We start from the raw sequence: 13388 nt of genomic DNA, 5'->3' as shown, positions 1-13388 counted from the left end.
CTTCTTCCCCAGCAGCCTTCTGGGACACTTCACAGGTCCCAGAAGACTGCGAGACCATTCACAAAGCGCAGCGTGATGCGTGCATGCACAGTAGGAAACCGGCTGTGTAGCCACAAGGCTTCACTTCCAGGTTCCCTTATGGAAGATGATTACACCTGTGCCCAAAGTCGACTTAAGATTCGGCTCAGGTGAGGACATCGCTGGATCCCTGGAAAGGCAAGTATCCTAATATTAAAAGTCAGCAGCTACAGTATTTGTAGGGGAGCTGGAGTTCTGCTTTAAATTGAAAAAGCTGAAGTTAGAAGCCGATTGGCTACCATGCACTGCTGCACCAGATTCTGCACTCCCCATTTTTTAGTAACTAAACCCCTGTAAGTAGCTATGTTGAGGCTCATTGCACAAGCAAGCAATGACATGCAGCTGCTGTTGGTGTAAGTGAATGTAGACGTGAAGGAGCTGCAAAAAGTTTGCAGGCAATCAGAAGCACAAAAATGCAAAAAAATAATTTGAAAAAAAAAATGATAAAAACAGTACTTTCCAAAAGAAAAAACAAAACATGGCAACAGTGCTTTAGCAAATTAAAGTAATCCAGTCATGGTTTAGACCCTCTTTAACCTTTTTTTCCATGTGTGTACTTCAAGAGTTCACTATCAGTGTTCCTTTAGAATGCCTATTGCAGTTAGGTGCTGTAGTTAGGTAGGCCAGTAAGGTGCTGTAGAATTTTAGTGCATTTTGATCCCCTCTGGTATGTCACCATTTTCTACATGACTATACTGTGCACAGTGTACTTGTTAAAGGTGTGTATTGAAGATCTTCTTTTATTAGAGAATTGTATTAAACAACAGAACAGCACTCATCCAAAACAAGTCCTCCGCACATACTGACAAGAACCTGATTTCAACCCCAAATGAAGACTTAATTGCTGAGAATACATCCAGGAATGAGAAATAATTGAAGTGCTTCATTTCTCTTATTCAGATTTAAGCACCTTGTAAAACCCAACAAAAGTCTTTTCACTGATGAACCAACATGGCAGATTAGCCAATTAGAACACCTAATTAAAAGAACTTAATCATCTTCCAACAGTAAAACCACTTATCGCTGCATTAGTCTAAGTAAATCCCAGTATGACTTTCCCCCGCACAACTTCTGTCGTTTGATTAAAACAAACTACTTCATTACAGCCCTGTTCTTGATATTAGAGCCCAAGTGCCACTTTCTCTGATGAAATAAGAGTATTTCCCTTCTTTACAATTATTTAGATCAATACAATTAACAATAAAGTAAAGTAGAATACAATGCTGAATCAAAGAGGATACCCAATCAATACCAGTTAATTACATCAACGTGTCCGGCACGCTAATTCCGCCTGTGTTCAAAGATACAGCCGAAGATTCTGCTTTAATTAAAGGATCATGAGACAGTGTGGGATAGACGTAGCTTAGAATGTGACAGCTGGCGTTTCACTTTCTATATTCTTTTGTTGCGCAGCGTGTAAGAGATCTAAACATTTTTCATAACTGGGTGGTATGAGTCAGTTGGATCAGCAAATGGAAAGTGACAAAAGTCAATCACATGAATCTATTACAATGCTGAAAAAGGTATGAACTACCGGTCAAAAGTTTTACAGCACCCCCAATTTTTTTTCACTATAATTTTGACTGTCATTTTAATACCTGTCAATGCACTGTGCTGTGTTAGAATGTAACCTGTCCAATTTTTTTCAGACACAATAGAGAACAAGGTTTCTTACCAAGTCCATGACCAAACACAGGTGGTGTGAATGAGTTCCGACTGTATCGAAAATTAACCAAATTGACCTCTGGAAGGTTTTACTCCGTTCATGACCAGGGCATTTCTTGAGTATTCAGCACTGCGGTAATTTAACTGGCAACTGCATGGTCATGCAACACTGTATGCAAATTAACGTTATAAAAATTTTTTTTTTTTTTTTTACACAAAAGAGCTTTCTTTTGGTGGTATTTGATCATCACTGGGTTTTGTATTTTTTATTATATAAACAAAAAAAAGACAGAACATTTTAAAAAAATATTTTCTACTTACTGTTATAAAACAGCCAAATAAGAAAAAAAAATGTAAAAAAATAAATTTTTTCACTAATGTAGGTCAAAATGTATTCTGCTACAGGTCTTTTGTAAAAAAAACAAATCTCAATAAGTGTATATTAATTAGTTTCTGCGAAGGTCACAGCATCTACAAACTATGGGATATATACTGAAATTTATGCAGCTATGACGCTATACTAGTAATGGTGGTGAGCAACGATTTACAGTAGGAGTGTGATAATATGGCGGCCAATCTGGCACTAGCCGACACTGACATCAACAGTATCACTAATATAGTGATCAGTACTGTCACTGTACTAATGACACTGGCTGAAAAGGGGTTAGCATCTCGGGGCAATCAAAGGGTTAACTGTGTGCCTAACAGAGTGTAATGTGTGCTGCTTTTGCTTTACTATCTGGCTATTTTTTCTTCCTAAGAAACAGTCAGGTTGCTGTTCCCTGTACACAGAGTTCTGTGTTTTTGTAAACACAGAACTGTGTGTGTAATTGGACACAGCCGATCAGCTGATTTCAGCCGAATCAGCTGCCAAACTCATGCTGTGTCCAAACCCAAAAGAGGGGCCATTTAAGTACATGTACATGATTGTGCCTGCGCCTGCCCCAGCTTGAAGTATATTTACTGTGAGCAGGCGGCAGGTGCTTATAGTATACGAAAAAAACTATGAGAGAGAAGAATGAAAACACAGAATTGTTTTGTATAGTAAATTTAAAGCTGGCCATAACCGCATCAAAATTCAGCATGTGGGTGGCTCTGTCAGCACCACCTGGATCTTTAAATGATTTTTCATAATCAAATTTTGTCGAAGGAGCCAGGTGGAAAATTGTGAGCCAAACAGCACCTACAGTCAGATGCAACCACTGTTCAGACAGTCTGACCTCCGAGAGGGCTGACTATCAAAATAGAATGGCCTGTAGTGGGAGATTAAACCATCCTCTCTGTTAGCCTAAATGGAGGAAACTGTTAGATTCTCTTTTGTTCAAAAAAATCTACACGTGCATGGGCAGTTATTTTTTTTTAATTCATCAAAGTAAGCCACCCTAAAAGCAACACACGTGTGTTGAATCTCAGAAAAACTCATCTTCTGATTCTGCTGTAACGAACAATCTTTTTTAATACAATTACAAAATTATACAGAAAAAGTACTCTTTAAAGCAGGTATGACAAACTCAAATAAAACAGTAATTTAAACCAAAGGAAATAAATCCTCAGGGGTCACATGTATTTATCTCCAGACAATTCCTTCTCAATGACAACAGTCACCAGTACACAAAGAAGAGGGTGAATCTTCCCAATAGGGACACATACAGCAATAAAAACTTGAGATAAAGTCTAATTCTTCCCTACACTATCCAAAATTATTAAAACAAAAACAAAAAAAAAAGGTTTTGCCTAGAAATACACTTTATTTATTCCACAAAATGCTAGTTGACTGTAATGCTGACCCACTGCCTTCAATACTTACTGGGTTAGTGCACTGCGATATGATGCAAGTTAGGAAAGCAGAAGTCCCTGTGTATACTTGTTCCAAGTCAGTACTCAAGGTTTGAAAGGGTCAGCATGACAGCCTTTTCAGAAGGAGAGCGCCGTATCGCCAGTCTCCCTGTCTTTCCTAGAGTATGCAGTAAAAGTAATGATATAGGAACTCCCGACTTTTTTACAGCCTTCCTGATCTGCATACTTTTACCAGGTCAATGATCGGAGAAGAATTAAACATAACAGTCAGGCAACTAATATTTTTAGAATATCTTTAAAAAAAGGCAGGACTAGTATCTCTCTCCAGACAGGTTTATTTTCGAAGAAGACATCACAGTTTTATGGATTCTTTAAAAACAAATTCAAACTATAGGAATCCTCAAATTAGAGTTTGTTCATTTTACATGCATTTAGCTGGGGTATAATTTGTTGCATTGCTCCACCACCGTCCTGAAATGACAAATAATCTGCTTATTTTGGGATATGTGTGGAATGAGACATGTGAGTAACTTTCGTTTTAAGAAAGCTTTATTGTGCCACACACTGTTTAGAGTTGCGGGCTTTTAGGTTCCTCCAAGTCCCTTCTCACCATACTCTACATACAGTTATACTGGCTCATTTTACATTCTGACAACCTAGTTTTACACCACAAAGAATCTCAAAGTATAATCGGTACCTTTTTCTTTGTGTCAGTTAGATGAGACAGACCAAATACAGCAGCCACAGCACCCCCTCCAAGGACGAGCGTGCCTTTAATCACATTTTGGAAGGCCATTTCACCTGCAGACAGAGGGGGGAAGTATAAATGTTATTCTATAATTGGAAAATTAATTTCCTTGCAGACAATATAGAAAACCAACATGATGCAGTTAAACAGATTCCTGAAATGAGAATGTAGTTATAGGTGCGTAGAATAATAAATGTTTGTATATACATACACTTCTCAGCGCACTTCTCAGTCTTTGCGTGAGCCTGCACCTGATACGAATCACTGCTTGGCTCAGGATATGGTATTGCTAGAATGTTAGCAGCAAGGAACGTTAAAATTAGTAAATGCCACATGCGAGAATCACTGTAGTGCCAGACATAACATATTAGATATATTAGATTACTAGTAGGGTCCCATGCAGTTCTTCATTATGTCCTCATGTTGAACATGAAACCACATCTCATGACAGCCAATGACTCTCCAAAAATTACAGCTTACACTTGAAGTAAATGTAAACCCAAAATACTATTTTCAATATGTTTAGCATCACTATTCACTGTATTAAATTTTCTTAAGCAAATTGTCTTTTGCTAGATTTCCTACCTGGGGATCCTGCCAGTAACAGCACTTCTTGATGCAGACTGGCAAGGCTAAGCCACTGCCTCACAATTAGCCGCAGAGTTTTGAACCTGCCATGCACCCTCTTTCAGTTGGCCTTGGGGCTGCTCATCAAGTCTACACACATTTTGGGAAGTCGGGGCTCCCTTTTCTTCAGGGCTTTAGTAGAATTAAAGCTGCTAAGTTTAAAGTGCCTTCTAGAGACTGATAAGGGTAGTGTAAGTGGTGCCACGTTCTTTGTCCGGCACCAGTGGAAAAACAAACAATCTTAGCAGCATGAATTCTTCTGAAGCCCTGAAGGACTAAGAACTCGGCTCCCCCACAATGCGCTGACTGTCCTTTAGCATTGATACCAAAGGAGACGCTAACAAACTGTGGAGCTGTACAGTTATCTATACTAAGTGGTCTTCACACTTACAGATACTTTATGTCTGATGAACTAATACCTCTTTGACTCCATCAGGTGTCGAGCAGCCATGGACCGCAACACGATACCTGCATACCTCCAATACCATTGGAATCCAAACCAACAAAACCAAGGTCAAAATCCTATCCTGCATTACCACACGCTGGAAAACTGAGAAATCATCAATGCCAGAAGGTGGCTAGCATTATCAGACAGTAAGATCTGCAATAGCAATCTCCATAGTTCACTTGACTGGAGTTCCTACAATGTTGGGTGCCTGTTATACAAAAAAAATGTGCTGTTTGTTTTTCTTACAAGGGTTTACTTTAAAGGGACCATTCACACCTGAAACTGTGTGTCTACTGGGTGTTTTATTTAACCACATTTCCATGTATTTGATCCTCATTTTTATATGCATTCACATGCAGTCGATGCACATTTTGTTTTCCTGTGAGGTCACTTCCTTCTTTCATTGTTTGGGCTTAAGGGATTATGTGTTCTGTGATGCATTGCAATGCATTTGCGGAGAGGAAAAATATAACGTGCTGTCCATTTTTTGCACTGCACTGTACTGCAATGATGTAAACTATGCCCATGGGATAACCTGCATTTTGAACTGTCTATGAAGTTGGAATGCAGTCAAAAATGCATTCAACTGCATCTGGTGTGAATAGGCTCTTAAAGTACTGCTTTCTGGCTCTTGGATAGCAGTGGGTCATAAAAACCTGTTGATGATCCAAATGGCAGAGACGCCTGTTGTGCTGTGTAAATAGGATTGTAGTGTTTTCCACTTCCTGGCTTTCATATCTTCTTCTGGCTCTTGAAACCTAACAGAATTTGTCAACTTCTGCTGTGGTTTATTTTGATGTAATTGTCAATTGAAAGTGCTTTTTCTCCCTACATAAAAAAGGCGAATCTGTCCACTAACTCAGGACCAAGCTGGGCATTAGAGGTAGTGTACCTGGATTTAGATTTAAGAGCTCATCATCTAGATCAATACAGCCAATGCTTTGGGGCCTTGCAGGGTCCCTTCTTCTAGACAGAGCATCACTCAATGGAGAGGTGGAGACTCTTCAGCTTCCTACTGTTGTTTTACATGATACCAACCACTGTGGTCATAACAGCATAGCAGCATTCATGATGGACTAGAGTGGGGATAACCTATGTAAAGGTAAGCCAATGAGGAGGGAGTTGCAGTAGTCGAGGCAAGAGAAAACCTGGGAGTGAGTTAGGAGCTTTGTGGTACCACTGGTTAGGAACAGGCGTATTTTTAAGATTTTGGAGCTTGAGATGGAAAGCTGGAAAGCTTTGGAAAGTGATTGGATGAGAGGTCAAAAGGAAAATTCAGAGTCCAGGATTAAACCTAGCACCCTGGCAAGTGGGGATGGGTTGATGGCTGTGCCATTGATATTGACAGAGAAGTCAGGGGAAAGGGCATGTGAGGGAGTAAATATTAAGAGCTCAGTTTTGGATAGATTGAGTTTGAGGAAGGCATGTGACATCCAGACGGATATGTCAGTCAGTAAGTTAGGGATGCATGAGGAGAGTACAGTTGTGAGAAGAGGGGTAGAGAGATAGGACTGGGTGTTGTCAGCGCAGAAATGATATTGAAATCCATGGGAGACTATTAGCTCACCCAGGGAGGAGGTATAGGTTGAGAATAGGAGAGGTCCATAAATAGAAACTTGGGGGACCCTGACGGAGAAAGGAGAGGAAGTAGAATTGTGAGAGACACTGAACGTGCAGTGGGATAGGTAGGATGGGAAACAACAAAGAGCACAGTCACAGTAAAGTTTGTTTTTGAGGAAGGGGTGGTCAAATGTATCAAAGGCAGCCGAAAGGTCCAGAAGTAGGAGTACAGAATAGAATCCATTGGTTTTAGCTGTTAGTAAATCATTTGTGAGTTTTAGGAGAGCAGTTTCTGTGGAGTGTTGAGGGCGAAATCCAGACTGAAGGGGATCAAAAAGGTTATTCTTAATAAGAAGGTCACTCAGTCATTCAAGAAGAGAGGAGCAAGGAGATGGGGCGTAGGTTGTTAAGATTTGTGGGGTCCAAGAAAGTCTTTTTAGGTATGAGGTCAAGTAGTGCATGTTTTAGAGTGTTGGGGAAGATGCCAGAAGAGAGGGAGATGTAACTGTAGACAAGGGGTGTTAAGTGGGGGGGATATCTGTACAGTTGAGATTTAATCACAAATTGTATCAATCTTATTTTTTAAGTGATTGGCGGTCTCCTGGACAGTGAGTTAGTGGGTGGAGGGCGAAGTAGAGAGTTAAAAGGTAGAGAAGAGTTGATGTGAACTGGATAAGAAGGTGTTAATGAGAGTGATACTGCTTGGCAGTGTGGAGGCAAAAATTGTATTTTTGAAGGGCAGTTTTATATTGGTTGAAGTCTTTGTGAGACTTAGTCTTACAACACAGAAACTCAGCTCTTGAGGCTTCTGGTGTTGTCTGTTTGAAAGGGTTGTGGGGGTTGGGGCCTGATTCTGTGGGTAGTGACAGGGGTGAGCTCATCCAGGGCAGAGGGCAAGGATCTATTGTAAAGAGAAGTGGCTAGATTGGGGCAGAACAGTATATATATATGTGATCGTGCACCTCCTGCGTGGGGGCACATTTCACCGGTGCGCCATTTTCTGCTGTGATTTGTCACAGCAGAAGCCAATCAACAGGTGCCGCCCAATGAATGACAACCGGCACCTGCTGGCTGGCGAGGAGACACACTGTACGTAGCTCTGCATATGTAAACAATGTCTGTCCTGTCAGCAGGGATGTGCTGGATTTTGTTTCCTCGTAAAGCAGGGAATAAAATCCAACGTATATCTTTTTAAAAACCCCTAAAAGTAAACACAAAAATACGGTTTAGGCACATAGTTAACCCTTTGATCGCCCTAGATGTTTAACCCCCTCCCAGCCAGTGTTATTAATATAGTGACAGTGTACGTTTTTAGCACTAATTACTGTATTAGTGTCAGTAGTTCCTACAAAGTGTTAGTGTCAGATTTTCTGCTGCAATATTGCAGTCCCGCTATAAGTCGCTGATTAGTAGTATAAAAACTAAAAAATTCCAGGATATATCCCATAGTTTGTAGACGCTATAACTTTTGCGCAAACCAATTAATAATATATGCTTTTTGGGATTCTGTTTACCAAAAAATTTGTAGCAGAAAATACTTTGGCCTAAATTTATGAAGAGAATTGATTTTTTCATTGGATATGTTCTATATCAGAACGTGATTATACTGTGTGTTGTATATCTATCTATCTATACATATATATATATATATATATATATACATATATATTTATTTTATTTTTTTTTTTCTCTTTTGTTTCTTTAAATTGCGGTTTCTGTGTTTTAAGGTGATCAAATACCACCAAAAGTAAGCTCTATTTTGGGGGGAGAAACATAAAGCCCATGTACAGTATTGCATGACCACACAATCGTCAGGTAATGTAACGCAGTGCTGTATACCAAAAATGGCCTGGTCAGAGAGGGGGGTAAATTTTCTGGAGGTCAAGCAGTTAAAATAAACTTCTCATGAACTGTGACACTTCAAATTGAGCCTATGAGCTTAGCCCCACCTATCCAAACTTCTAAGCCATCATATTGGTGAAGCCCACCAAACACATTAAAGAACAAAAATGTGGGAGATGGGAGGGGTGCAATAGTTGAGATTTATCTGAAACGTCATCCTCCTATATCTGGGTCTAATGATTGTTCTGATTTTCACTGTTTACTGCTTAAAGGACAATATGGGTGCTGTCATGTAAATATGGAGATACTTAAAATATCTCAGCGGGCTTAACAGCATTGATGGATAAATCTCCCACTACTGGCTATTGAATTCTGACAGCCTGCACCCCTTTCCATGTGCATATTACTTTAAAAAGCTTGTTATAGATTAGTTCAGTTTTTATTTTTTTTTTGTTTGCTAATCTTTCATATAAACTGTAAAGAAATCATCTTTACAGCTATGTTATGTTTTCTTGGAAACATTACATTTCTAAGAAAACATAACCAAGGGACTGTTCCACAAATTAGGGACATTTTGCAACCATCCTGTGTTCATGAAAATTATACTTCTAATTCTGTTTCAGTAAAGGGGAAAGTATAACATTTTACTATGCAGAGCCACTGACTACAAGCAGCATCTTTATGTTAAAGAAATACTGTAAATATAAACCTTCAAAGTACAGCTCAACAATACTAATAATTCGATCCCACTGTCAAATCACCAACATACAATATTCCTCAAAATCTCCTTTATGCAACAAACAACATCAACAATACATAAAACGTAAATAATCACTAGATATATTATATACAGCATAGTTGTGTTCACATTTGTTTGGCGAGTGTGGTGAACTTTGTGATATATAAAGAAATCATGTAAATACCTTTATCATCCAGTCCTCGACGTCTCTTCTCTACTTTTAACTCTCTACTTTCTCCACCTCCACCCAGTACCTCACTCACTGCTCACGAGATTACAAATCATTTCAAAAACAAGATTATTATTATTATACAGGATTTATATAACGCCAACAGTTTGCTCAGCGCTTTACAATATAACGGGAGACAATACAGCAACAGTATAGTTCTATACAAGAGAGATAGGAGGGCCCTGCTCCTCGGAGCTTACAACCTAGGAGGGAGGGACCAGTAGTACAAAAGGTAGTAACTGTGGGGGATGGACTGGTTGGAAGAAGATTTCATTGTTAGCTGAGGGCAGGATAGGCTTCCCTGAAGAGATAGGTTTTCAGAGATCGCCTAAAAGTGAGCAGAGTAAGCGATAGTCTGATAAATTAGGGTAGAGAGTTCCAGAGGATGGGAGAAGGTCTGGAGAAGTCCTGGAGACGAGCATGTGAGGAGGAGACAAGGGAGCTAGAGAGCAGGAGGTCCTGCGAGGAGCGAAGAGTACAGTTTCGGTGATATTTAGAGATAAGATCGGTGATGTAATTTGGGGCTGAGTTATAAATGGCTTTAAATATTAAAGATTGACGCAATTCTTAGGGGCATCGCCACTGCACAGACATCCATCCCACTTAGCATACCTTATAATAAACCTCCCTCAACACTTTCCTCTTTTGACCTTGCTACTACTGAAGAGGTCCCTAAGGTTTTCTCAGAAGCCAGTCTCACTACCTGCCCCCTGGATCCTGTCCCCTCAGAACTACTACGGTCACCCTCTTCTTCCATCCTATGCTCCCTCACTCACATCTTCAATCTTTCCCTCTCTACTGGTGCCTTCCCCTCCCCTCTAAAGCATGTGCACATCACTCCTAAACTTAAAAAGCCCTCCCTGGACCCCACCAACCTGAACAACTTAAGACCCATCTCCCTGCTGCCAGTTACCTCTAAACTAGAATGCTTAGTCTACAATCGCCTGAGCTCCTACCTCACTGACAACAACCTTCTTGACCCTTTACAGTCTGGCTTTCTACTCCATACTCTTACTACTTGACCTCTCTGCAGCTTTTGATACGGTTGACCATCCCCTCCTCCTCAAAAAACTCCACTCTCTTGGCCTCAGAGACTCTGCCCTCTCCTGGTTCTCCTCCTACAGTCAGGCCCATAAATATTGGGACATCGACACAATTCTAACATTTTTGGCTCTATACACCACCACAATGGATTTGAAATGAAACAAACAAGATGTGCTTTAACTGGAGACTGGCCGCTTTAATTTGAGGGTATTTACATCCAAATCAGGTGAACGGTGTAGGAATTACAACAGTTTGCATATGTGCCTCCCACTTGTTAAGGGACCAAAAGTAATGGGACAGAATAATAATCATAAATCAAACTTTCACTTTTTAATACTTGGTTGCAACTCCTTTGCAATCAATTACAGCCTGAAGTCTGGAACGCATAGACATCACCAGACGCTGGGTTTCATCCCTGGTGATGCTCTGCCAGGCCTCTACTGCAACTGTCTTCAGTTCCTGCTTGTTCATGGGGCATTTTTCCTTTAGTTCTGTCTTCAGCAAGTGAAATGCATGCTCAATCGGATTCAGGTCAGGTGATTGACTTGGCCATTGCATAACATTCCACTTCTTTCCCTTAAAATACTCTTTGGTTGCTTTTGCAGTATGCTTTGGGTCATTGTCCATCTGCACTGTGAAGCGACGTCCAATGAGTTCTGAAGCATTTGGCTGAATATGAGCAGATAATATTGCCCGAAACACTTCAGAATTCATCCTGCTGCTTTTGTCAGCAGTCACATCATCAATAAATACAAGAGAAGCAGTTCCTTTGGCAGCCATACATGCCCACGCCATGACACTACCACCACCATGCTTCACTGATGAGGTGGTATGCTTAGGATCATGAGCAGTTCCTTTCCTTCTCCATACTCTTCTCTTCCCATCACTCTGGTACAAGTTGATCTTGGTCTCATCTGTCCATAGGATATTGTTCCAGGACTGTGAAGGCTTTTTTAGATGTCGTTTGGCAAACTCTAATCTGGCCTTCCTGTTTTTGAGGCTCACCAATGGTTTACATCTTGTGCTGAACCCTCTGTATTCACTCTGGTGAAGTCTTCTCTTGATTGTTGACTTTGACACACATACACCTACCTCCTGGAGAGTGTTCTTGATCTGGCCAACTGTTGTGAAGAGTGTTTTCTTCACCAGGGAAAGAATTCTTCGGTCATCCACCACAGTTGTTTTCCGTGGTCTTCCGGGTCTTTTGGTGTTGCTGAGCTCACCGGTGCGTTCCTTCTTTTTAAGAATGTTCCAAACAGTTGTTTTGGCCACGCCTAATGTTTTTGCTATCTCTCTGATGGGTTTGTTTTGTTTTTTCAGCCTAATGATGGCTTGCTTCACTGATAGTGACAGCTCTTTGGATCTCATCTTGAGAGTTGACAGCAACAGATTCCAAATGCAAATAGCACACTTGAAATGAACTCTGGACCTTTTATCTGCTCATTGTAATTGGGATAATGAGGGAATAACACACACCTGGCCATGGAACAGCTGAGAAGCCAATTGTCCCATTACTTTTGGTCCCTTAACAAGTGGGAGGCACATATGCAAACTGTTGTAATTCCTACACCGTTCACATGATTTGGATGTAAATACCCTCAAATTAAAGCTGACAGCACATCTTGTTCGTTTCATTTCAAATCCATTGTGGTGGTGTATAGAGCCAAAAATTTTAGAATTGTGTCGATGTCCCAATATTTATGGACCTGACTGTACCTATCGCAGCGCTCCTTCAGCGTTACCTATAAGGCTGCCTCCTCCTCTTCACTCCCTCTTTCTGTAGGGGTCCCTCAAGGTTCTGTCCTTGGACCCCTTCTCTACTCCATCTACACCTCCTCCCTTGGTCACTTGATAAACTCCCATGGCTTTAAGTACCATCTCTATGCTGATGACACACAAATCTATCTTTCTACTCCTCACCTCTTCAGTCTCCTCTCGCATTACTAACCTACTAAGTGACATATCTGCATGGATGTCACTCCACTTCCTCAAACTCAATCTTTCCAAAACTGAGCTCTTTGTATTCCCCCCAGCCCTGACTTCTCCATCAAGATCAATAACACAATCATCAGTACCTCCCCTCATGCCTGGGTACTAGGTGTAATCCTAGACTCCCATTTGTCCTTTCAGCCCCAAATCCAATCACTGTCCAAATCTTGTAGACTTCACCTCCACAACATCTCCAAGATACACCCATTCCTAACCTCAGAAACAATTAAGCAACTTATTCACTCCCTTGTTATATCTCGCCTTGACTATTGTAACTCCCTCCTCATTGGCCTACCTAATCACAGGCTATCCCCTCTTCAGTCTATCATGAATGCTGCTGCCAGACTCATCCATCTTACTAACCATTTTGTATCTGCCACCCCTCTCTGCCAATCCCTTCACTGGCTTCCCATTGCCCAGCGGATAAAATTAAAAACATTAACAATAACGTATAAAGCCATTTATAACTCTGCCCCAAATTACATCACCGATCTTGTCTCTAAATATCACCCAAACCGCACTATCCGCTTCTCGCAAGACCTCCTACTCTCTAGCTCCCTTGTCTCCTCCTCCCATGCTCGTCTCCAGGACTTCTTTAGAGCTTACCCCATCCTCTGGAACT

At 40.8% G+C, this 13388-nt stretch overlaps 1 protein-coding gene across 3 annotated transcripts in view; it reads right to left on the bottom strand.

Moving 5' to 3' along the window:
• Nucleotides 1-13388, bottom strand: part of GPD2 (glycerol-3-phosphate dehydrogenase 2) — a 304438-nt gene that overhangs the window by 268668 nt on the left and 22382 nt on the right. For 2 of the 3 annotated variants that reach the window (XM_089659673.1, XM_089659690.1), the window contains exon 2: nucleotides 4238-4341. In XM_089659673.1, the coding sequence (XP_089515799.1) occupies nucleotides 4238-4336 (99 nt within the window). In that variant the 5' untranslated portion in view covers nucleotides 4337-4341. Of the gene's footprint in view, nucleotides 1-4237; nucleotides 4342-4499; nucleotides 4572-13388 lie in introns of those variants that run through there. The other variant, XM_089659682.1, reaches the window with a different exon arrangement.

Source organism: Staurois parvus, unplaced genomic scaffold, assembly GCF_062004578.1.
Source record: "Staurois parvus isolate SC_StPar_1 unplaced genomic scaffold, SC_StPar_1.0 ptg000031l, whole genome shotgun sequence".
NCBI classification, from domain to species: Eukaryota; Metazoa; Chordata; class Amphibia; order Anura; family Ranidae; genus Staurois; species Staurois parvus.
Note: the sequence above shows the minus strand (reverse complement) of the source record. Positions and strands in the feature narration are given on the sequence as shown.